Raw genomic sequence first — 27,087 nt, 5'->3', positions numbered from 1 at the left:
GTCGTAGTATATTTATTTATTTATGTAGGAGGAAAAAAGGAAGAAAACAATTAAAAAAAAACACGTTAAATATTCCGCTAATATGTCATTAGGGCCCAAAGATCAATACAAGAATTTGGGTAAAATGACTCAGCCGATTGTTAGGGTAGATAAGATTAACTGCTTTGTATAAATCTGCCCTTATCAGCTGCCCACGCGCAGCAAATGATAATGTTATTATTCAGAATATCGCTGGAAAGGCTGCTTCCCCTGATAACTGCAACCGTGCATCCCGTTTGGCAAAGAGTATGATGTTATAAAAACGTAGATGTGTAAACTGGTTCATTTAGGTTTTTACGTTTTCTATATTCAATCTTTAATCTGCCGATAAGTTGGTTGTTTGTTAAAAATTTTATGAATATTTTTTACAATAACAACGTTGTTAAATAATAAATCTATAGATTACGGATAGATTGAATGTAGAAAATGGGCATTTATCGTTATCAATCGCAAGCCTCGGATCGTATTTTTTCAGGTTAAACAATCATTTATTAATCTTAAAGAATAATTTTACATATTCACTTACAGATAATTCATATTGATCTAATAGTATTTGATTAGCATTCACTTATTATACTTATAAATTATCAAAAATCTACCCTCAGAATCTTCGATATCTGTAGGTTGCGAAATGCGAAGTAGTTGCCAAAGTGTAGTTATACGCGGTATTACAACTGAGATAATATACGATATTTTATTTTGCGTAAACGACTTCGCATTTTTTTATTGTTATAACGTAAGGCAGCAGATGACAATCAGATGACCAACCTGATGGTTAGTGGTCAACGATCATCCTCATTAACCTGAAAGCCACGCCCTTCAGACCTCAACACAACATTGCAACCTTGGTACTTGTCAGCAAAAGTACGCAAGACGGTACTTTTTCCCCGGACAAGCTTTGTCACTAAAAACTCTACTAGTACTGCAACTATACCTAGGTCACAGGCGATTCCGGAGGTCGCATGCAATCTGGCGGGTTTCTACATGCAATTAAATTAGCGTATGTTTTGTATGAGCTTTTTGCTATTTCACATATCGCCCTACCAGTTTAGGTAAGTAACACATTAACAATAGTGTAAAACGGTTAACTATTCAGTCAAAATATGGGCACAAATTATATAAGGTTAGGTATTTGTTTTTCGCTGCGTGAAACTACATAGGTTTTTAATAGTTTAAGATACGAGTTTGGTTCAAGTGAAATCCGCAATATAGGTAGGTTATGTATCGTTACAAAAATTTTATCGAAACCTAAATAACAACTATTATTTATTGCAAAATTCATGTCAACCTGTACTCTAAACCAAAATTTAACACGTTTAACATTTAACACGTTACCTATGGGTTAAGGGTAAAGTGTATTGCCAGTAAGTTGGCATGCAATATTACTTATTATTGTTAATAAAAAAATAATATACATTTGTCTAATAAAAGTCGTAGATTGAGGCCCCAAAGTTCCGAACGCGAACCAAATCAAGACAGTCGAACCAACACGAACACATAAAAAGTTTACGGACACCATTTGAAATTAATTGATGTTAATAAAAAAAATTAAATAAATTTGTCTAAAAAAAGGTGTAGATTGAGGCCCCAAAGTTCTGACCACGAACCAAATCAAGACAGTCGAACCAACACGAACACATAAAAAGGTTACGGACACCATTTTAAATTAATTAAAGTTAATAAAAAAATTAAATAAATTTGTCTAATAAAAGGCATAGATTGAGGCCCCAAAGTTCCGAACACGAACCAAATCCAGACAGCCGAACGAACACGAGCACTCCCGAATAACTGTTTCGCGGTGTTCCACCACGAAGTTCTTTAAACCTCATACTCGTATTTATTGCACATAACTTGATACATCTGCGAGTTATTTGTTCTTTGATGTAAATAATATTTAAGAGTAGCGTATGAATGGTTTATTTTAAAATGTTTCGTTATTTGCCCTAGTCACAAATGTAGTAGCACCATTAGTTAGTTAGATAATATATATTATTTTGTTTGTTTGTATTACATTAAAAATGTTCGTTCAGTGTTTATTGTTTTTGTCCATTTTCGGATCGCTTAATGCTGGTAAGAATTTTTAGCCAATTTGCTTGGAGTTTTTTTCCATAATAATTTAAAAAGATAGCGTGTACAGCCTAGTGGGTAATGCTTCGGCTTCCCTTTGGGGGGACCGAGTTTGAGTCCCGGCCGACCTCTAACTTTTCGGAGTTATGCTCGACGTGATTGTGTGGATATTCGTAAATAGTTAAAAACGGAAAATGTACTGGTAAATATTTAATTTATTTAATAGGAAGCCAACGTTATACAATACCTTAAATTTAATATAAACATAATGGTAATATTATGAATTATACATTGTATACCCCACTTAAAGGATAACTCTGCATGCATAATTAAATAAGTATAGACGTTCTTCAATATAAAAAGAGATAAATTTTAAAAATACCAAAGATACTAAAAACTTTAATAGAATACAAAATAAAAATAAAAGAGGATTACGTAACAAATAGTTTTTTTAATTTTGCGCTTAAAACTCAGAGAGGAATTTTGAAAAATATTTAAATCAGCTTTTTTAAATGCACAATTGTAGGCTGAGACAATTCTATTTATCGGGGTGGATCTGCCTAGATTAGTTTTGGTGAATGTAATTATATAATTGGTGAGTATAATTTTATGTAAGACACAAAGCTCTATCATGTTTCTGCGATTCGTGAGTTTTATAAATATTTAATAGGTCATTATAGCTAGTACGAGTATCTTCATTAACATTTAATATTTTGTCCATATAGCCTAAGCAGTGGCGTGCACTTCATACATGCACTGCATACCCAAAATATTTTATATAACTCGTATTAAAGGGAATTCTTTCCATTTCATGCCATCAACCTGCTTTATGCATACCCTGGTCGAAATCCCTGTGCACGCCACTGAGCCTAAGTGTCGTAAAAACTTCTTTTGTACTCTCTCTATTCTATACTTATGCACTTGATATTCTATAAAACGTCACTATAATGTCGTGGCAGTAGTGGAAGCAAGTGGCATACTAACAGAGATTTAAGTTTGTCTGATATCTATATAACTTAGGTATACATTCCATCACACATGTGTTGATATACAATCACGTAAATGTAAAGTAAGCAAAACAGTTTCCCTACTACATAAACGAAGAGAATTTTTGAATTGCATCTCGAACCAGGGAACTCCTACTTAAATTCACAGCGTTCACCGTTGCGCCAGGGAGGAACGCTTTAACGGCGAACTAAAACATTTTGAAGAAACCTGCACGACAAAGAATTCTTCATAATGTTCTCGTGTGAAGTCTTCTAGGAGACCCGTGTCCTTCAATGGGCCGTTAATGGCATTTTTATTAAATAAACCTTATAAACCGGATGTGGTGCTGGCGTTCCCTCTGTATGATACTACTGATTAGAGTACGTGGGAGGAACCTTCTGTGACCTCTGGCGTGACAAATCATCAAGCGTTTAATGTTGATCGCACATCGATACTCCAACCGCAATAGCCGCGGGAGCGCAAAATGCCGCTCAACTCTTAAGTAATTTTAATTTAATTGAAATAACTTTATTGCATAAATTCAAACCACATAAAAAGTACAGGACAAAATAAACATGCCAAATTAAAAAGCTAAATTCAAATTCAAATTCTTTATTTGGAAAAAATATGCTAGGTACTGAATACTTATAATATAGATGTTATCATTTTGTGTTTCACGCATATTTTGTCGTTCACATCGACGTCCAAATAACGAGGTAAATTAAAAAGCATAATATTAAGTATAATTTCAGTATAGTTATCCTTGACTGAATAAAATGTCTCCATAAATTGAATAAACCATTTCTTCAAAGCTAGTTTGAATCTTCTCAGAGGTCTCTCAAGAGGATCTTCTCTGTATATTTTCAAAGTCAAAGTCAAATATTTCTTTATTCAAATAGGCACATAGATGGCACTTTTGATGCGTACATTACATGTAAAATATGACATAGGAGTGAGTTGATAAATAAATTCATCAACTTAAAACTAAAGCTACCAAGGTTCCAAACGCGGCCTGGTCTAAGAAGAAGCCCACAAAAAACTTAGCCGGTTGTTATTTTTTTTTCTTATCACCATCTCACATTGTCCTTTAAAAACTATTAAAGAAGCAACCTGGTTAGAGTAATAATTTACACCCAAGAATTTTTTATCCTAGTCCTATTATAGTATCCTCTTAATACTATAATAGGACTTTTCTATAAGCTTACGTTTAATACAAACTTTGAACTTTTCAGAGACATATCCAATATATCAACTGGTAATATTTTATGTTATTTAGTATATTGCACTGCAAGTTTATTTTTGCTTCTAATGTTCAAATTATTGCAGTCACATTTTCTCTTAAATTTAGATATATTTTTGTGAACGTACATTAAATTTTCAAATATGTATTGGCTAAGATCTGTCATTATCTTAACATCTTTAAATTTATCTCTCAATGACTCTCTCGGACCCATTTTATAGAATGCAAGATTTTGTGGTAACAGGTTGAGAATCTTAATGCAAATTGCATAACAGCTTTTTAAATAGGTAGCGGTCTTTGAAGCAAAGACCAAGAAAATATAAAAGATCAATCTTTCTGGATTTTCTTACATTTCTAGGGAGTTTATCGTTAGCTTTTTTAAATAAGTAAAAGGTGACCTTATCACTGACTTATCTCTTCCAGGCTACCCTTTTTCGAACGGAACCAGTTATCCACTTGAGAGGCCCCCGCATATATTAATAATACATATACACACTAATAAGAGCATACTAGATAATATATAAAATAATAAAGAAACACATAATACATATCTATAGTTATATCTAAAATACATACAAATTAGTAAAAGCAAGGAAAAATAAAAAAAAATTAGCCAAAAAGATATAACCACAGACAATAATTTAAGATGGAATTTCAATAAACTTTTGACGATCTTCCTGGCGCAGAGGTGAGTGCTGTGGTCTAACCAGGGTTGGTCCCCGGTTTGAGCTCCGGCAGAGGTAATTTTCTCTGATGGGAGGCTTCGGAAACTACCTTTTTTTAAGTACCACAGTTTAGCTTATGTTAGCCACGTTTGCAATATATTCCACTTATAAAACAACTTAATAACGCTTCATTTTACTTATAAACTGGTACTCTAATGGTAGATTAGAAGGAGCTAGTGCATAAAGTTAAATTCAAATTCTAAAATTCTTTATTCATGTAGGCCTATCATAGTTACTTATGAAGCCTTCATACATATATGTTTATATAGTGTGAGGTGATGTTGATAACTGCGTTCGCCAAGATACGCATAAGAGTGAATGCAAGAAGCTTCATTTGTACTACTATGTAGAGAAAAGAAGAGAAGAGATGAAGAAGAAGAGAAAATAAAAAGGGTAGAGATAATTTGTCTTACCATAGTGAGGATATTGTTTCAAGGGCTTACCGTCTATTAGGTTTTGTCATGAGAGTTGGAAGAGAATTTGAAAACTATAATACTTACACTTATACTTCTTTTCAATTCTTTGGTTAGACCATTATTGGAATATTGCTCTGTTGTTTGGAATCCGAGATACAATATTTATATTAATATGTTAGATAACTTGCAAAACAAATTGTCTAAGCACTTGAGGTATCGTTTTTCGGGATCCAGGCAGAATCCATTTACTTCAGACTGTCTGAAACCCCTCCAGGCTCGTCGACAGGTTCGTGATGTTGTTTTTTTGTTTAAAATTTTAAGGAATGAAATTGATACTCCAAAACTTAGTACAATTGGTTTTGTTTGTCCAAAGAATATTATATCTAGGCGAAAATCCCCTCCATTTTATTTGCCCTTAGTCAGATCAAAATACGCTCTTAATAGTTATATTTATAGAGCTACTCAAAGCTATAATAATAATTTCTCGGATTTAGATTTATTTAATCTTACTCTTGCTCAGTTAAAAAAACATCTTTATTCTAAATTCTAACTTCTAATTGTTCTACGTAAAAGTTCTACTTATGTTTTCACATATCCACTTGGATTGGATGGATATTGTTAATAAGGGTATTCCCTTATTTACATTATCTGTCAATAATATGTGTTTTATACATATTCTAAAGTTTCATAATCTTAATATATATAAATCTCCTGTCACGATGTTTGTCCGCGATGGACTCCTAAACTACTTAACCGATTTTAAATTAAATTGGCACACCGTGAGCAGTCTGCTCCAACTTAAGAGATAGGATAGCTTGGATCTTTAATTATAGTCGCAATTTTATTTTATTGCAAATTATTTGTCTATAATTAATTGACAGTCACCTGTTATATATATATATAGATATATATACTACTATACTCATTTAAGGCTTAGCGATACTGAATACTTTAAAAACAAAATCAAACGCAGACGAAGTCGCGGGCAACAGCTAGTTATGTTATAAGTTTGCTGTCAATTTTAATGTATTTCGTTAGATTTATTAGCGGCTACTTAATTGGTGTATGTGTTATTTTCTTTGTTCTAATTTTAAGTATTAAGTATACTGTTTGGGCCTTAATAAATAAAATAAAATAAAATTAAGTGTGTACCTCGGTGTGTACGTACGTGTGTAACTCGGTGGACAACCCCGTGCATAATGACTATAATTTTTTCAGATTATTATCGTATGTCGCTACGGCCGAAGCCCTGCCTCATACCCAACCTCGAGCACGGCAGGGTGCGCGTGCGACGGTCCACGGTGATCAAATTCATGTGCCTGCAGAGGTACGAGCTGGTGGGGAACCGGTACGCCTCGTGCAAGGACGGCCAGTGGGACACCCCTCCCCCCGTTTGTGTCCGTAAGTTGATTGTTAACCCTCCACGCAAATAGGAGTTTGAAAAAAAACTTACATCGAAAGTAATTACTGTAAAGCCCGCTAGGAATAGTGCCAAGAATGCTGGCTGCATTACCGCCAGCCATTTCTGAACGGCCAGGTTGATTCTTTGCGCAAAAAATGAGCCAGCCCCACTGTCATCAGATGGACAATCAACTGGAGTAGCAATTGTGCTATATAGCAACCATGTCTCTTATGAATATTAAATTTACCGTAATAACTGAATAGGGGTTACTAAAATACTAAGTGGGCGAATGTATTACAAATCTGCAATTATTTATTAAAGTTGTCACTACCTCCCCTTCTCGTACGGGGCAACGAAGGGAATAATATCGGAGAGTTGTCAGGAGCCTCCTCTTTGCTACTTCTACCATCTATCATGATATATAAATGGCATATATATGTAAATGTGTGGATTATGCAAACAAAGATCTATATATCTATCTATCTATTAACTGCGAGCACCAACTCGGGTTATGGGCCTCCTATAAGAAGAATTCTTTAATCCAGCTTTAGGTTAGCTTAGACCGTAGAAATCTTTATAACACGACACTGGAAATACCCTTTGGCACTTTCAGTCTAGAAAACACTTGTCGCCGAACGGTATCCCAGCGGCCGTAGCACTACGCGTACATTACTGTTTTTTTTTTAACACTATATTGATTATTTTAGAACTTAAGAGGCAATGTAGTTTAAAACTACAATAAAGTCGCTAAACGTTACAAATGTTTTGTTAAAATTCGAGTGCTCTGAGTCTCGTTCTCGGCGACAAGGTGAGGTGGTTTAATTAAAAAAAAAAAAAAACAATATTTTCAATAATCAGATGCTGATTACGACTTTTGACAGGTGCCGGGTGTACCGTACCACAGATAGAGAACGGGATTGTAGCCGCTAGTAGAAACAACGCTTGGGTGATGTATTTTTGCTTGCCAGGCTTCAAGTTGGTCGGCTCCTCTGCGATCTACTGCGACGGGAGGCGGTGGAACTCAACCGCTCCCACGTGCCTAAGTAAGTGTTCTTAATTTTTTTTATAACTAGTAATATTTTTAAGTAGTAATAGTAGTACATTGTTGCAATGCATTGTGCTTTACACCGGAACATAGCAATGCAATATTGTTGCTTAGTGTATATGGCTGTCTGCAGCATCTTGGCTCCGGAACAGATGAACCCATTTTGAACTTTTTTTTTTGTTTGAAGGGAGTGTTCTTAATTATGTTCGATGAAAATCGTTCCAAGATGGCCGCCGCCACAAAATTGTGGATCATACATTTTTTTACAACTCTACCATTGTGTGTAGGTCTGTGTCAAATGTTAGAGCTTGGCTAATAGTATATAAAAAATGGCATTTTTTTCACAAAGTCTTCACTGTTGGTATCAAATGAAAGGAGCATGTAGCTCTTAAATGAAAGTGGGAGGTTTTTTAAAATTTAACGCATAAATGTATAGGATTAAGTGAGTACAGCGAGAAAGTGAGGTGGAATACATTGAATCAATAAACATACTTTTATTGGTATAAAAAACCAAACCAATTTGTACCTTTTAGTTTATTTATGAAAGTTTCTTCGTTTTTTTTAAACTAAAATTTTTATTATTAAATCGGTAACCCATTCACCATCAAATTAGTTAATATTAGTAAATCAGCTAAAGATAAAGGTTGGAAATTAAAATTAACACCCTTCCTGCCTTATCTATTATAGATGAAAATTATAAAAATTACAAAAATCATATTTTGTATATTGAAAAATGGAATACCTAATCTTATCAAATTAGTGTATTGTCATCGGTTCTCGAAATATCTGCAAACGAAATCAGACTGTTCGAAGAGAGTCAAAATCGAGTCGGTTAAAAACATACAAATATACAAACAAACATACAGGCGAATCTAAAAAGCATGTAAAAAAAAAATTAAACAAAACAGCGTACATAATTTACTTTACAAACTTTATTTAAAAAAAAATCGAATATAAAGATCTTAGATTTTGCTACAAAAATAACCTAATGTTAGTAATACCTAAACGCTAAACTTATGACATGTTTGATTTGCCAGTACGGGCACCATAAGACAATGGTTCAGGTATTGACAACCTGTCTGCAAATGCATTTGTCGATATGGTGGCAACTAGACCAACCGCCAATAGTACTACCAGATCGGGAAATTAATAATTATTTTCAGATTCTACTATCCAGAACTCTTTGAGCTGTGATTTCGAGGACAGTCTCTGCGGATGGACACAGGACGACCTTCATGATTTCGATTGGAAGAGACTGAATCATAAAACGCCAAGTTCTTTTTTGAGTACTGGCCCCTCGTTTGACCATACATTAGGACCTAGGGCATCTGGTAAACTATTCAAAATTCATTTATTGCAAGTAGGTCTAACATAAGCTCGTTTGAAACAAATCCGTCTGTCAAGTGACTCTACCACCGGAAGGTAGATTCTACCAAAAAGAAGCCGGCAACAAACTCAGCGGTTACTCTTTTAAAACCTCAACATTTTTACAATAATTATTCTGTCTTGCGAGCGATGGAAGCGGAGGTATGAGCTTCCAAGGGTCATTAAGAAATTCATTAATTGTATTGGTTATAAGCAGGCGTTACTTTGCGGAAATCCATGATATATCATGAAAATTAAGCCTTGCGAAATACTCCGCGAAAAGTAGGAGAATCTGTATGGTGTAATTTATAATTTCTTCAATCCTTATACTCCACACCAAACAGATCTTCGGCAATGTACCCTCTACGCACGTTTCGCTACGAAACCGGAGCATCCTCAGGAGATGTTGACTTTACAATGAATAATTAAATACTTAAATAAATATACTACGACAATACACACATCTAGTCCCAAAGTAAGCGTAGCTTGTGTTATGGGTACTAAGATAACTGATGAATATTTTTTATGAATAATATACATAAATACTTATAATATATAGATAAACACCCAGACAATGAAAAATATTCATGTTCATCACACAAATATTCCAGTCCAGTTGTGGGGAACCCACGGCCTTGGACTCAGAAAGCAGGGTCGCTGCCCACTGCGCCAATCGTCCGTCAAATTTGTTAATTATTAAGTACTTAACAATTATTCATTAATTGTATTACACATTTTTTAACCTTATGCAATGGTAGGTCCAAAATTCAGTCTCAAATGACTAGTAAGTTTGTAAATTTTTAGTAAGTCTATTGTTAAAATCCACTTATTGTTCATATCGATCATCATCATCATACAAACAGATTGACGTCCTTTGCTGGGCATAGGTCTTTTGTAGAGAGTACCAAGTACGACGGTCTTGAGTCGCTTGGGTCCAGAAGCTCATTGCGACTCGCTTGATGTCATCCGTCCACCTCATCGAGGGTCTAACAACGCTGCGTTTACCGGTGCGAGATCGCCATTCCAGCACCTTAGGACCCCAATGCCCATGGGTTCTCCGAACTATGCCACTTCAGCTTATATTTTACATATATATTATGCAATTGTAATAGGATTTTTCATTTTTAGGTTATTACATGTATATCGAGAGCACTTCTCGCTTAGAAAATGACACAGCTCGGTTCGTGTCGCCAGTTTACGACGAAACTCTGGCCGACAATGGCTGCTTCTCCTTCTTTTACCATATGTATGGCAGGTAAGAGGTTTAATTTTACCATAGACTTATCACCACTCGGTGTGAGTTACAATTTGCAATTTTTTTCGTTTTAGTTCGTGATCAGCCCGGGGTTAGGAAATTAACGGTATTAACCCCCGTGCCTCAGAGAGCACGTTAAGCCGTCGGTCACATTTTTAACATTTACTTGTGATAATAAAGTCCTTCAAGCCCACCAGTCCAGATCGGAGCAGTGTAGTAGGTCTATGCTCTAAAACCGTGTCTACTTTGAGAGACGAGACCTGTGCCCATTTGGACGTCCATAGGCTGTTTCACTATCATCGGATAATGACTAAAGGGTTTTTGTACTTGGAGGAAATATAAAAAAAAACAATCAATATAATCAGTATGCATACTAAGGCAAATATAATGAGAACACAATCACAATTATTATTCTTGCACTTGTCAATTTACTCGGTTTCAATCGGACACGCACCTGTAATTCTTAGAAGTAATGTGCTTAATAAGCAATATCATTTGCGTTAACGAATAACATCGTAATGAAACACCGTATTTAAAACACTATGGAGAGCTCACAGCTGTCCATAGTGTTTTCAATGGCACATAGAGTTCGGCAATCCATACTTGGCGAGCTGGTGGACTACGGCCCAAACCCCACATTATAGGCGGAGATGGACTCCTGCACTGCTAGCATGGGCTGGAGACAATTATATCCCCGGGGTAAGGATATAAATTTATCTTCTCCCACAGCTTTATAAACTCTAAGAGCACTGGCGCACAAGTGGAAATAATATCCAAATAATATATATGTAAACGGGGCTAAACTTCTGCTATTCCATGTTCCAGTGATTTAGCAGGTGGGCACTTTAATTATATCCCTTGTCCGAGGATATAATCGGGGGATATAATTTTTGTCTCCCGCCCGTGCTAGCCCAGCCGTAGTGGGCCAGTAATGGGCTGTATATATATATATATATATATATAGCCGGTGTATGTATATATATAGCCTGATGTATTCACAGGACGTGCGGCGGCCTCAGAGTCTACCAAAAGCCGGACAATCTACCCCTTGAGGCATTAGTGCAGTTCGACGCCGAAACCAAGAAGGAGTACATACTGTTTGAGAAGTGGGGAAACCTGGGTGACGTGTGGTACAGTTCTGTGTCAACACTAAGGCAGTTCGATGATAACTTTCAGGTACCATTAAATTACTGACTGGCGCAGTGGGCAGCGACTCTGCTTTCTGAGTCCAAGGCCATGGGTTCGATTCCCACAACTGGAAAATGTTTGAGTGATGAGCATTAAGTGTTTTTCAGTGTCTGGGTGTTTATATGTATTTTCTAAGTATTTATGTATATATAATATAATTCAGAAAAATATTCATCAGTCATCTTAGTACCCATAACACAAGCTACGCTTACTTTGGGGCTAGGTGGCGATGTGTGTATTGTCGTAGTATACAAAAAAAAAAAAAAATTATAGTTACGTAGTCACACATATACACATATATATATATAAGGCCCCTTGAAAAATATACCAAATATATAACACTTGCTTTAGAGAAACGGGTATAATTTAATGTATTTCAGTTTTTATATAGATTTTACTTTAAAAATAATTATCAATCACTCATTCGCGTTAAGGAAATAAGATATAAATATAGATTGAATATAAAAAAAAAACTCCTTGACTCAGAAAGCAGGGTCGCTGTCCACTGCGCTAATCGGCCGTCTGTATATTTATATAATAATAGATTATATGCTTGTTAAAATCATAAATTAACAGAAAAAAGATTTGGTAGGCTTTCTTTGCTTAGCATTTATAAAGTCATATAAAAATGAATAGATACCTCCTATCACGAACGGTAATCAAAGCATGTAGTCATTTTCATGTTTTATATTAATTTTAATATCATATAAACTCATATTGACTATTTAACCAATCACCATACTCCATAATATTTTGTATCACGATTCCTTAAGGTGCAATCTATCTGGCTACCAATTCGTCGTTTAGACATAGGTACTTACTTTCAAAATAAAATACTAAAATAGTAAACATGGATGGATGGATATAAAAGTATGGATATGGATTCAATAAAATCGATTCCTTTTGTTTTTATGTTATAAATTAGTTTAAATGAAAAATAAATGATCGCCACATTAAAATAAATTTAAATTTTTTATTATACGCAGATCATCATAGAAGGCATAAGAGGCTCGAGCTACACCAGTGATATCGCTATCGACGACGTCTCGATTCTTCAAGGGGGTAACTGCACTGCGGCCATAAACGCCGCCTCCACTCCGTCCCCCAACCCGTTTATGTGTACGTTTGATACAATTTTCTCTCCTTAAAGTATATTCACCGAAGGATCAAAGTCTGGCATCGGCCATGGGCGATGGCGAAACCAACGATATATAGTAACGACAAGTGATCTAATCAGATATATTCATCCAATTATTTTATCTAAGCGTTTTTCTAGCCAGAAGCTTTAGAAAAAAAAAAAAAAATTTTAAACACAAAGTTCAAAAAGATCTTTTCTAGTTTTGAAAAAGCCTCAAGTTCGGATAAATGTTAAAATCGGACGTCTATATTTACAATAAATCTGTTACTGGAAGATTTCTGTACAATTAATATATTTAAAAAATTTTGACCTTTATAGTGGATACTGAGTCCAAAACAGATTTTTATTTAATTTTTGTCCGGGCATCACGTGAAAACTACTGAACGGATTGAAATAAAATTTGGTACAGTGGTAGCTGACATCCCGGGCAACATATAGGATACTTTTTATCCCGATAAACAATAAGTTTCCTCCGGGAAATGTTTTTTTTTATCAATTTTACTTCATATCTCCGTTAAATTTGCACCGATTTTATTAATTCTTTTTTTATTTGACAGTGTATACTACCAAGCATGTATTGTCTAATTTTAATGAAGATCTGATGAATATTTTCGGAGATCAAGGACATAATTCTTCACAGATAACAGCAACTCGCAAGGCATATGGGACAACGATCGAATGCATGCGTACCATCCTACTAATATTATAAATGCGAAAGTTTTTGAGGATAGATGCATGGATGGTTGGATGTATGTATGGATATTTGTTACGCTTTAACGCCACAACGAATGAACCGATTTGGCTGAAATATGGCAGAGATACCTACAATATGGTCTGGAATAGTTCATAGGCTTATCCCGAAAAAGCAAACGGCTTCTACAGGATAGCATCACTATTTTTTCCGCATTTGTCTTTCAAAATCGGTGCAACGGAGTTTTAGATGGACGTGGTTTTTTGGATAAGCATAGTTGAAATATTTTATAATATTATGAAATATTTCAACTTTATATTAAATATTTCATTATTTTCTCATTCATTATTTCATTATTATTATTTTAAATATTTCATTTATTTTTAGCTTTTAAATTTTGTTTGGCTGAACGCGCTAATCTCTTCTCTTCTCCTCCTCTCCTCTCTCCTCCTCTCCTCTCCTCTCCTCTCCTCTCTTCTCTTCTCTTCTCTGTTCCGCTCTTTCGCTTCCCCTTATCTCCTAATTTTTCTATTCTCTTCTCTTATCTTCTCTTCAGTTCTGTCTGTTCTGTTATTTTCTGTTCTTGTTCTGTTAGTTCTTTTATTATATCGAATTATTGTATCATAATTACCGATTGAGTTATTTATAAAGTAACAACTACCTATACACATTGCAAATGAGACGTTCGTAACGTGTTTACGAAAGTAATGGTTCTTTTTATATAATATTGCTAAAACGCCCTTAGAGCTGCTCTGTTAGAGGAAGTAAGTCGGTATTTTTTGGTATGTTATAAAAAGTAGATCTTATTGCTTTTTAACAATATTACGTTTTTTTTTTAGAATTTGGTAAATGCCCCGAACGCAAAGGTTTGAAAATAGGTTAAGTATTACTATCGTCAGTTTTACCAAAATGAAAGCACTACACACTTTCAAACTATAATTGGTTCTTCAGTTGTTATCAGTTATCAATTGCATCGTTTGATATTCGCGCTTTTTCGATCATATCTCGAAACTTGGTTTTTGAAGTTAACCACACTAGGACTGTAGTGCATACTGATTTTTTTAAATATGGAATTGCAGTGGACACGTGCGTTAACCGTTGCCGCACACTGGACACCGCGGACGCGACACCTGGCTGCGGTTGCACGAGCTCGTGTCTGGTGCACGGGAACTGCTGCCCTGACTTCTTCGACGTCTGTGTCTTCGTATCAGGTGACTATCATCTTCACAAAGTCAAAGTCCAAGTCAAAAATATCTTTATTCAAGTAGGCCCACAGGTGGCACTTTTGATGCGTGCATGACCATTATACGGTAGTGAGATGATGGCGATAACCATATTCGTAAACTTAAAACTAAAGCACAACAAACTTAGCCGGGTTTTTTTAAGCTGATATCATGGTAAAAACCCACCCACTCACATTTTCATTTAAAATTATTAGAAGAGCAATCTGGTCAGAGTGATAATTCACATCCAAGATTTTTTATCGATTACGTAGTCCTTTATACTATAATAGGACATTTCTATAAGATTACGCTTAATACAAACTTTGAACTTTTTAAGAGACATATCCAAAATGTCAATGGGTAATTTATTGTAGAATTGTATGCAATTTCCTTTAAACGAGTTATGAATTTTATGTGACCTAGTATCACGGTCTTCTGTCCTCGTACATGAACTGTACACGCTGGATATTAACACTACGCAGGCATGCAAGGGCCACTTCCCCATCCAAGGGCGATGTGCCGCGCTGTGTCACCTGAAGTCTGTTATCCTTTTGTTTTTCTTACCCTACGGTTGCCTGGAAGAGATCGCTAACAAGCGATAAGGCCGCCTTTTGTATACTGCTTCTGTTTTTGTTTTTATTCATCTTCTGTATTTTTTTTGCGTGCAAATAAAGAGTATAAATAAATAAATAAATAAATACTCCGTCGAATGAGCTGTGTCATCAAAACATTACTACAATTTATATACTCTATAATATACAATGAAGTTCATTAGTATAGTTCATTAGTATAGTCATAGTTCAATATGTCATCATACATAATATTTCTGACAAATTTCAGCCAAATCCATCCAGTGGATTGAGCAGTGCTTTAAAATATCTGTCAGGCAGTCTTTCCCAATCATGTATACCCACAGTTTTTTTTTTAATTTCAATATTGTCTTTCCAGACTCCACAATACCCGAAGACATGCTGCCAGCGAACAGTTCCGAGGATTCTGTTGCACCTGTCACACAAAAACTAGTCGCCAATACACCTGAAACTACTTCTACCTCAACCAGTACATCTACTACTACAACTTCCACGACGACGACTACAACCCCGCGTCCAACAACAACGTCAACGACAACGACAACCACTACTACAACAACACAGCGGCCAACAACAACAACGACTACTACAACAACACAGCGGCCAACAACATCCACTACGACAACGCAACGGCCAACAACAACCACAACGACGCAAATACCAACGACAACGTCAACTACAACAACGCAACGACCAACAACCACGGAGAGTACGTCAAAGACTACTAAATCAGCAACCACAGCAAAAATTATTACTAGCACACCAACAACAAAAGCACCCGCTGAGAATACAAAAACGCAATCAAGCACAACTACCAGAAAATCTATGGCAATCACAAAAAAATCAACAACTGGCGTGCCGTATGGAATTTCAAGAACATTAGAAAACCACAATGTTTATCATGAACTCGTTGATAAGAAGAGAAAAGAACACACCGTCGAAACTAGGAAGCTCGTTCACGCACTTGTCAAAGGTAAATCGTTGCTATACTTCTCAATTATTTACCTCATCTATTATCACAAGTTTTTATTATAACCAATTAGGATTAGAACATTTAGTTATTTATAAGTTAACTCAAAACTGACTCCAGTCAAAATTCAATAATTTTAACTTGGAAAACTTAATAGTTTTTGAGTAAACTACTGCCTTAGTTTTTACTGATATAAATCAGATTCATCACATGCAAAATTAAACTTATGTGGCTCCTGTATGTTATGTTGTTAAGTACGCGTAGATTAGCTTAGATACTGTGAACGTGTTGGTATTTTATCTTCAACAGGGTTGCCATAACTAAATACTTAAAATGTTTTGAATTGGTTTGTATGTAAAAATAAACATGCCCTTTTTGATTTAATATTTTTACAGGGTGATTCCTTATGTAGGATGCAACCTTCAGCATTATTTTATAACTCGGTTACACGTTGTAGTTACCGACATAGATCAGCGAGACGCGAAACTGACTGGCAAAGGGCGTAGCATATAGCTCGGAGAAGCGATAGACGTCGGTCTCTAGGTGCAAATGGCGTCACCGCACCGGTATACAGACGGCATAAAACGACGCTGGAAAAAAGCGGACCGTGGTTTTTGGAATTCCCTACAAAATACCTGTATATAGCAGTGGAAGTCAGTGGTTTAAAGAGATGATGATGCTGATACATTTTTGAAACGTCGAGTCTGTCTTTTGTTGCGACTTAACATCGGTTCAGAACGCAGACTCTACCGAGAATGAGCCGGCAAGATACTCAGTTGCTCTTTTGTAATATTAACGCTTGCATTTTAACATTTTGAATTTTTGAGCTAGATGCTTCAAGCTTGAAGCCACCTTAATAAAATATCTTAATAAAATATCTGGTGGCAAGCTTCGGCCGTAGCTAACCGCCCCACCGACAAATACGGGCCGCTAAGCGAGTTAGCGTTCCGGTACGACGGTGATTTAATATAACTGCACTGAACCTTGTAGAATTATGTAAACAATAATATTCCAATATTTTATTACGAAAATAAGTATTCTTTCTTATAGTCTCTGACTATATTCTAACATGACCATACTGACTTTGTTTCGCTCTCGAAACAAACAAACTCACAAAAACTAAAAAAATAATAACTCTCTCCACATGACTATTCTTAAATCAACAAAAACATGGGCTTACCTGTTAGGGGTACCATACCCCCGTAAGCCCGTTACCATTCACCAGCAGGTGAGATTGCAGTCAAGGGCTAACCTGTAGTTAAATAAAAAAAAAGCCGCCTCGTACGACACCCGCGTGAAGAGAAATCTTTACAATGAATGCTAATCGATAATTAAATAATTTCTAGCACTAATTTCACAGATGCTGAACAACAGAGCTCCCACGGTTGGAAGATAGCTCTAATTGTACTAGGAGTGGTGCTGTGTGTGGGCTTGTTGCTGGCGGTGCGCATGCGCGGCAGCGCGCGCGCATGCGTGGAACTTGCGGGCCTGCGTGCGCGCGTCACCAATGACCCTGAAGTACGCTATCTGTCTGCGGACAATGACGAGTTCTAAATAAACTGTGATGCAATGTCAATGAATTCTTTTATGTTAACCTACCTACCCTTTATTTTGTTTAACCCCAGACGCAGACATGTTATGACTATATGTTAGCCCTTGACTACAATCTCGCCTGGTGGTAATTGATGATGCAGTCTAAGATCGTAGCGGGCTTACCTGTTAGGGAGTATGTTAGGTACCCCTAATCGATTTCTACGCGACATCTCGACGGAACACTAAATCGCTTAGCGATAACAAGACCAGAGAAAATAAAGAAATTACAAATTTCCAATGCTGAAATTACAAATTTCAATTGCTGGGATGGAACCCGGGACCTTCCACTTAAACTCACAGTTCTCACTGCTGTGCCAGGGAGCTCGTCGCGTCAATGAACATTATATTTTAAGTACGGGGTTTTTTAATTTATACATTATTTATTTTTGTTGTTATAATTTGCGAATGGACCACCGGACGTTAAGTGGAAAATCATCGCTTATAAACACACTACATATATATATATTTGTTTTTATTAACGATAGGCCAGCGTTTGACGACAATCATGCCCGTTAGAAAGCAATGATGAGGTCTAGGTTGGAGCACGCTTGCCTAGAAAAAGCCTATTCACTCTAGCCTTGAAGGTACTCAAATTATACGTGGCAGGAAACACAGTTGCCGGGAGGGCGTACCACATCTAAGCGGCACGTATCAGAAACGTGGATGAAAAACGTTTCGTGCGTGTTGATGGAATATCAACCGCATAAGGATGCCACCGCTCACGGTGTCTCGCTGTTGTGCTTTTTTCGCCTTTAAAGTGCCGCCTTGTTTCCATAAACCAGATGCTTCAAGTGCCTGAAATTACACCAGTAACCACGCTTTGCAGGTTTTCGCACAACAGTAGGTACTGATTGGCGGTAGAGATAGGCGTGGCGGTAGTAGGTACTTCCCCACACGAGCTCTGTCACAAAAAGTGTATCGGCGTAGCCAATACAACATTACACTACGATCCTTAGTTAACGGTGATAAAAGGCTATATTATACATTCATATATATAACGGAGGCCGAAGTGGCAACTCATTATCGTGGGCGAGTTCTTCTTCTTGATCCGATTGCATAATTGTGGGTACTCGGGCAAATAAACGCGAGAAGCTAATCACATGATTTATTGCACACAATATTTCCACTTCGAATAATAATTAACACACTGTAGTTCACACAGATATCACTTTTAAACACTTCGTAAATAACTAGGTAAATAGCACTATGTAGCGAACGATGGGTTTGGCGCGGCGGTGTGACTAGAGACCATGCTCCACTAAGCTCTCAACAACAACTGTCCACCGGGCACCAGCCCTACTCTAAACGAATCGTCAACCCCCGCCACACCAACCCCACCCAGGTTTGAATGTCTAACTCAACCGAACGATTGACCTCAAATGTCCAAGTCAATTGAGTGATTAATTTGAATGTCGAAGTCAATTGAGCGATTAAATAAACTAGAACAAACAATACCTGAGTTCGCACATAGATGGCGCTTCACAATTTTGTGTAGTACAACTATTTTATAACAGATGGCGTTCTAAATAATAATCACTTTAATTTTAATCTCCGACATATATAACAACGTATAACAGAATTACGAAATAATATTGAAGGATGCATAAGTATATTTCATAAGGAATCACCCTGTAAAAATATTAAACTAAAGAAGCATATTTATTTTTCCGTACAAACGAATAAAAAAAATTCTAAGTGTTTACTTATGACAACCCTATTGAAGATAAAAGACCGACACACGCATAGTACCTAATAAAGTGACAGGAGTCACAAGATTTTAGTTTTGTATGTAATGTGAGGGCTGTATCTAATTTCTTTCAGTAAAAACGATGGCGGTGGTGTACTCAACAACTATTAGGTTTTCGGTTTAACAGATAAGTCTCAGAGACAGTACATAATGTACTTTTAAGGCCTGTAAAGTACTATTTCGGTTTTCATTTACACTTTGTATATATTTATACATATCACATACGTAGCAACATCGAAAAATAGTCTAGAGCGCTGGGTAAGCAACGGAAGTCAGTAAACGGAGGGCCGACCTTCTTTATAGGTTTGAAGTAGAATGGCGTAAGTCGGTTTCAGCTTCTATCACTAATAATGAATAAACTCTGTGTACTCATTTATTTATTTATTTACTTTTAATTCAATTAGTACGGTTAACACCAATTACACTAATTAAATACATAGCAGATTAAAACGAGAACAAAAAAAAGGAAATACAAAAATAAAAACAGAAACCAAATCATAATTACAACAATTCAATCAACTTTACAATAGTTTTACTCATAGTAATTTTACTATCTTCTCAAAATATCAAAAAAATAGTTAAGCCAAATAGTTGACTGCAGTACCTATATATGAATTAACTCTGTGTACTGGAATGCAGAAGGTAAACCAGGAAAGTTACTATAATTTTTTTGGTCGAATTTCGACTAGTTGGCGACCACTGGCATAACAGCAAACTAAAAAACCAGGTTGTTTTAAAAAGCCAAACTAATTTCTACCTTTTAGTTGAGTTTATTTACAAAAGCGTGATTATTAGTTTTCCTTAAACTATTATTTTTATTAGAGCAAAATTAATCGGTAACCAATTCAGCATACAATTTGTTAATAAGAAATCGGCGGAAGATAAAGGTCAGAAATTAAAATTAACATCATTCCTGCCTTACCGACTGTAGATGAAAATTAAATAAATAAACAAAAATCTTATTTTTCAAATTAAAAAATTAAAATCTTATCAAATTAGTATCATCGGGCCTGTATATAGTGTAAGCCTACTAATAATTATTATAGCTAGCGTATAAATAACTACATTAAAAGTTACGTATATTTGTGATATTGAGTTATATGCAGTAATTGATCTTGATAATTGTTGCACTAATATTTGTTATTTTCTTTTTCGAAATTCCTATAAATATACGTGTGAATTATATTAATAATAATTAAAATGTAGAAACACAAACTAGTTATAAAATAATCAATCAACGATACTTTTGAGGGTACATCTGTGCGGTAGTTTTTTGATTGAGGGTGGGAGGTGGTCATACGATGAGGCGGACGGACGTGGCATTAGACGATTGTGTGAGCACGATTGGTAGAATTCCAAAATATAAGATGTGTTAAAATCAGTGTTGTGAAAATTATTTAAAGTTCCTGTTTCCTGGTGCTAGGCCTTCAATTCAGAAGTGGGATAAAAGGAAAATAATACTTTTTTCTGTTCCACGCCAACGTAAAAACGTAAGTATCGCGTGGGTACATCTACCTACTTGACATTTATTTTATTTTATTCGTATTCCCACGCAAATATCAAAAGTCGGTTTTATCCTATTATCAATGTTTTATCAAGGAAACACTATCTTTATCTACGAAAATGGATAGCAAATTATGCTAATCAATGTTATTGACCAATTACCTACTATCACTTTTTAATTACTTTTTTATTGTTTTTTTTTTCTACCTCTTTAACAATCACAATAAATTTAGTTTCAAACTAAATCCTAAAGTATACCAGTATACTAAATAGGAAGAGTTACGATCGTAATGGGACTACACCAATAATTTAAGGCACTGCAATGACATAACACTCTAAAGTTCTTAGTCAGATTTTAGTTTGACTTTGATACTGTTTGTTTATATATGTATTTCTTTTCAATTTAAAATTTGTTCTTTCCTTAGCCAAATTCTGCTTAACAGCACGCAAATCTATTTCGGTTTCTTTAAAATAAAAGTAAGAATTAAAATATTTTTAGTAATTAACATTAAGAATTAGGTTATACCTTATCTACGAGATAATCATGATATTTTTTTTTTCATAATGAGTTACCTGGAGGAGATCGCTTGAAGCGATAAGACATATTTAGTGCATTTTATCTTGTTCTACTTTTTTTTTGTTAAGTTATTTTTTTGTTTTTTTTTCTCTTTTCAATAAACTGTTTTCTCTGTAAGTGTTGCAATAAAGAGTATCTATCTATTTATCTATAATCATTAACTGCATTGTAGTTAATGAATATAACCTAATAGGAATTCCTTCCTTCTTGTCCTGAGATATCGATTGTTTTTATTATGAGTTATTACTCATAGCCGTAGGTTTAATACTGTGGTTGTTACAAACGAGGTGTCTAAACTGAAATTTGTCAGTTTCAGCTCTTGGCTATGGATCGTGTTGATGATCACCGTAGTAGAGGCAGCCATGATAGATCTAGTGCAGACCCAGGTGTACCCAGGTTCGAGGGTCAGGGTCGGGAAGCGCTAGATCTGAGGCAAGGTGCTTCTAGTCATGCTAGCTGACCAGGAGATCCCAGGTTAGAGGGACAGGTCAGGAGAGCTAGACACTGTTATTCAGAGCAACCAAGGGTATCGCGGGTGCGCCATACCGAGGTTGAGAGAAATGAGCAGCTCGACGGAGAGCGTCAGCAGCGAACTGTAATTCATGGGCGAAGAGATCTGTAATAGAAAGATCTCTTTGCACTCCTGTATTTGCACGAGAACAAGCGGTTAACGCTGATTATCTGGAACAAGATGATACTAGGGGAAGAGCTGAAACGAATAACAATTGTACACGAGCGGACGAGGTAAGTAATTCTAGACTCAGAACAAGACGCAAAAGGAATATGAGTTCATCAAGTGAGTCAGGTGAGCCGCAACCATCTGTTTCTAGGCGGCGTAAAAAAAATAGTTCTAATACTGATGCTATACTAGATAAATTTTTGTCAATATTGCAGTCAGTCAAGAGTTCAGATAAGTCAAAGTTAACTTTTAATACTAATATTATACCTAAGTTTGATCCTATGTCAAAAGAGCAAACAATTTTAACTTGGCTTACAAAGGTGGAAGAATGTTCTGAAATTTACGGGTGGGAGGATAAGGAAATCATTCATTACGCTCTTCCAAAACTAACTGGTGTAGCTAAGTCGTGGTATCAGAGTTTACCAACTATGAAGTATACGTGGATCGAATGGAAAAACAAGTTGATAGAGTCATTTCCCATTCGTGAAGACTACGCTGAACTCTTGACTGAAATGCTGGCTAAGCGGGTTAAATATGGAGAATCTCTTGAACAGTATTATTACGCTAAGATGAATTTATTAAATAGATGTAAAATTTATGGACGCCAGGCTGTAGATTGTTTACTGTATGGCATTGAAGATAGGGCTGTAAAGGTTGGTGCACAAGCTGCACAATTCTTAGAACCGGAAAAGGTCTTAAAATATCTTAGAACTGTCAAAGTAGGTCAAAGCCGCGAAAATCACGAAACATATTTTAAACTTCGAAATGAGCGTAGGAGTACCATATCGGCTGTTAGATCCGGTGGCTTAAAATTCGATACGAAGATGATATGTTACAATTGCGATGAACCTGGTCACCCGAGCTTCAAATGCAGTAAACCCCCTGCAAAGTGTTCTATCTGCGAGAAGTCAGGCCATTTATCTATTCATTGCTTTAAAAATAAGACTAGTAGGGATCGTGAGAAGGATAAAAATCCTAATAAAGGTAAACCTGAAAAACAAGTGTCTCAATTAAGTCAAACGGAGGACCACACTGCCAAATATATAATCACTATTAAAATAAATAATAACCCTATAGATTGTCATTTGGATTTAGGAAGTCAGTGTTCTCTCATTAGGCTTTCGAAAGCAAAAGAACTTAAGTTAGAAATAGTAGTATCGGATGATTTACCCGTTCTCAGAGCTATTGGTGCCAACCTTGTTGCTCCAGTAGGTATGACAATAGTTTCTGTTGAAGTACAAGGAATAAAGAAAACTGTGAATATGTATATCGTCGATGATTATGTTATTACTCAGTCAGTTTTATTAGGTCATTCTTTTACTGAAAATCCAGATATAATTATTACAAAGACTCCCACGGAGATAATATTTCAAAAGATTCAGAATATTAAAACTAGCTTAGTAGCAAGTAAAGATACGGAAATACCAGCAAACACATTACGTGTTGTTCAAATCATCGCTGAACCGAATATGTGTGGTCAAGTTTTTGTAAATGGATCGGTAAGGGGCCCCGAAGGGAAGGAACACTACCTTCTCCCGGGAGACTACGAAGTTAGAAATGGTCATGGTGCCCTATTAATTTATAACGTTTCTGCCAACATCATTGCAATTAAAAAGGGAACACTTTTATCACGCGTAGTTCCTAAGAGTTCTGAGTCGTACAAACATATTTTGAATTCATGCAATATTACATTTTATGAAACCCAGAAAAGCGATAATTTGAACTGTAACGACAATTTGAGTACAGATGAACGAACAATGTTACAGGAGTTAGTAGAAAAATACCGCAATTGTTTTTCGACCGGACTTCATGATCTGGGTTTTACAGACCTTACGGAGATGGTGATTGAGCTTGAAGACACGGAACCGGTCGTCTATCGACCGTACCGTATGTCGTATGCTGATCGTTCTTTGGTCAGAAACATGGTACAGGAGATGGTCGACCACGGCATAGTTAGGGAGTCAACCTCGCCATACGCTAGTCCAATTCTACTAGTGCAGAAAAAAACTGGCGATAAACGTCTTTGCATTGAATACCGAGCGTTGAATCGCAAGACTAAAAAGGAACACTACCCTCTCCCTCGCATCGAGGACCAACTCGACCAATTGACTGGCAACAAGATATTTACATCATTAGACCTGGCCTCGGGTTATTACCAAATATCAATAGCGGAAGAATCACGACACAAGACTGCTTTTGTGACGCCCGATGGCCAGTATGAATATAACCGGATGCCATTTGGTTTAGTAAACGCACCCTCGGTTTTCCAGCGTACAATTAATAAAATATTGCTTGAGGCAAAAATTAAATATGCATTAGTCTATATGGATGACATCCTTATTCCTTCGAAAGACGTAACCGAAGGCCTAAAGCGATTGGAAGAAGTTTTGGAACTGCTTAAAAGAGGTGGCCTCACTCTAAAATTAAGCAAGTGCCATTTCTTCCTTGAAACGATTGACTTTCTCGGGTACGAAGTAAATTCAGATGGAATTCGTCCTGGTACACGTAAAACCGAGGCTGTAGCTAAATTTCCTAAGCCCAGCAATCAGCATGAGGTGAGACAATTTCTGGGACTATCGGGATATTTTAGGAGGTTTATCAAAGATTATGCTTTATTGGCTGCACCCCTAACGGATTTGTTAAAAAAAGATGCCAAATGGTCTTGGACTGACAACCAAGATTGTGCTTTTAATAAAATAAAAGAGTTGTTGGTAAATAGACCTATTCTTACGTTATATAACCCTAATGCTGACACTCAAGTTCACACGGATGCCTGTAAGGAAGGCCTAGCCGGTATCCTTCTACAGGCGAATTGCAATGGGGTTTTCCAGCCTGTTTCATATTTCAGTAGAAAAACTAACACGGAAGAGCGAAAATTTCATTCTTACGATCTTGAAACGCTGGCGGTGGTTGCGTCCCTCAATCGATTTAAAGTCTATCTTATAGGTATTAAGTTTAAAATATTTACGGACTGCAACGCACTGCGAGCTACCTTGGTCAAACGTGATTTGATACCGCGAATTGCGCGATGGTGGATTCAGCTTCAGGAGTTTGATTGTACAATTGAATACCGACCTGGGTCACGTATGTCCCATGTTGATGCGCTAAGCTGAAATCCAGTTGGGGATGGTGAGATGGAAACCCCAACTTATCTTGACGTTATGACTCTCGAAAACGGTGAAGAAGACTGGATAGTAACTGTACAATCCGCTGACGAGGAAGTAAAGAAGATAAGAGAAATCCTATCGTCTCCTAATACAGAACAAATAATGGATATTCACAAAAATTACAAATTAAAAAATAATCGTGTATACAGAATTATCGGAGAGGATATAAGGTGGCTTGTGCCGAAAGGAGTTCGTTGGCAAATTCTTAAAATGAACCATGACGACGTTGGTCATTGTGGTTTCGATAAAACTTTGCTACGAATCCGCAAAAATTACTGGTTTGCAAAGATGCGAAAGTTTGTAAAAAAATATGTGTCCTCTTGTCTTGAATGTTTGCATCATAAAGCACCGGGAGGAAGGCGGGAAGGAGAGCTTCACCCTATAGATAAACCTAGCGTGCCTTTTCATACGATCCACGCGGATCATCTTGGTCCCTTTGTAAAAAGCAAGAAAGGTAACTGCTACTTATTAGTTATAGTGGACGGGTTCACGAAATTTGTCAATATAAGACCTGTTAGGGACACTAAGTCTTCTACCACAATTAAGATTCTTAAAGATCACGTTAGTAACTTTGGTGTTTCGTCACGTCTCATTACAGATAAAGGTACAAGCTTTACAAGCGGTATCTTTAAAGAGTTCACAAAGTTCTGCGGTATTAAGCACGTTGTCAATGCAGTAGCAACTCCTAGAGCAAATGGGCAGGTGGAAAGGTAAACCTTTCCACCGGCAATGCACAGAACCATTTTGAACGCACTCTCAACTTTAAATCATGGTAAAGACGAAAGGACTTGGGATGACAATATTCTAGACATTCAGCTAGGGCTAAATACAACAACACATAAAACAACTCAAAATACACCATCAGAGTTGCTTTTCGGTTTTAACATTAAATGTAGAAGTGAAGGTATCCTCAGCGCAGTTTTAAATGACACCGTTAATGTGTCTTCTGAGGAGGAATTGGTATGTAGTAGAGAAGAAGAAAGAGAAAAGATAATAGAAAAGCAAACAAAAGACCAAGAAAAATATAATAGCCACAGAAAAGCCCCAAAACAATATTCTGAAGGCGACTTAGTAAGAGTAGAGCGGCAAGTACCTCACGATGGGCAGTCGCAAAAACTAGTCGTAAAGTATCAGGGCCCATACCGCATCATAAAAACTCTTCCCAATGACAGGTATGTCATTGAAGATACTCCTTTATCACGTAAAAATAATCGTCGCTACGAAGCCATTGTTGCAGTAGACAAAATACAGCCATGGTTAAATTTTTCTAGGGATTTAGAAAGTAGTTGCGAAGAAAATGATTCTGACGAAGAATAATATTGTTTATTATCACATAAAGCCACTGTAACATAGTAATCACAAAAATAATAAAAATACTTCTCACTTAATACATACTAAAAAGAAAATTACGTAATACTTATAAGAAATAATTCATCATCTCGTAAAAAAAAAATATTTTAATTTATTAAAACGAGATATT

General features: G+C 36.2%; 1 protein-coding gene across 1 annotated transcript; it reads left to right on the top strand.

Annotated features, from left to right (window-relative positions):
- The first annotated feature begins 1,960 nt into the window (after window positions 1-1,960).
- Window positions 1,961-17,917, top strand: LOC120634597. Its single transcript, XM_039905325.1, has 10 exons — window positions 1,961-2,109; window positions 6,693-6,875; window positions 7,758-7,919; window positions 9,085-9,252; window positions 10,415-10,541; window positions 11,543-11,717; window positions 12,716-12,848; window positions 14,638-14,769; window positions 15,730-16,344; window positions 17,702-17,917. Exons 1-10 carry the CDS (start codon window positions 2,058-2,060, stop codon window positions 17,893-17,895), a joined length of 1,941 nt encoding a protein of 646 aa, XP_039761259.1. The 5' UTR covers window positions 1,961-2,057; the 3' UTR covers window positions 17,896-17,917.
- The last annotated feature ends 9,170 nt before the right edge of the window (window positions 17,918-27,087 follow it).

Source organism: Pararge aegeria, chromosome 24 (genome assembly GCF_905163445.1).
Source record: "Pararge aegeria chromosome 24, ilParAegt1.1, whole genome shotgun sequence".
Classification (NCBI taxonomy): Eukaryota; Metazoa; Arthropoda; class Insecta; order Lepidoptera; family Nymphalidae; genus Pararge; species Pararge aegeria.
The sequence above is the reverse complement of the archived record's forward strand: the minus strand, read 5'-3'. Positions and strand labels throughout refer to the sequence as shown.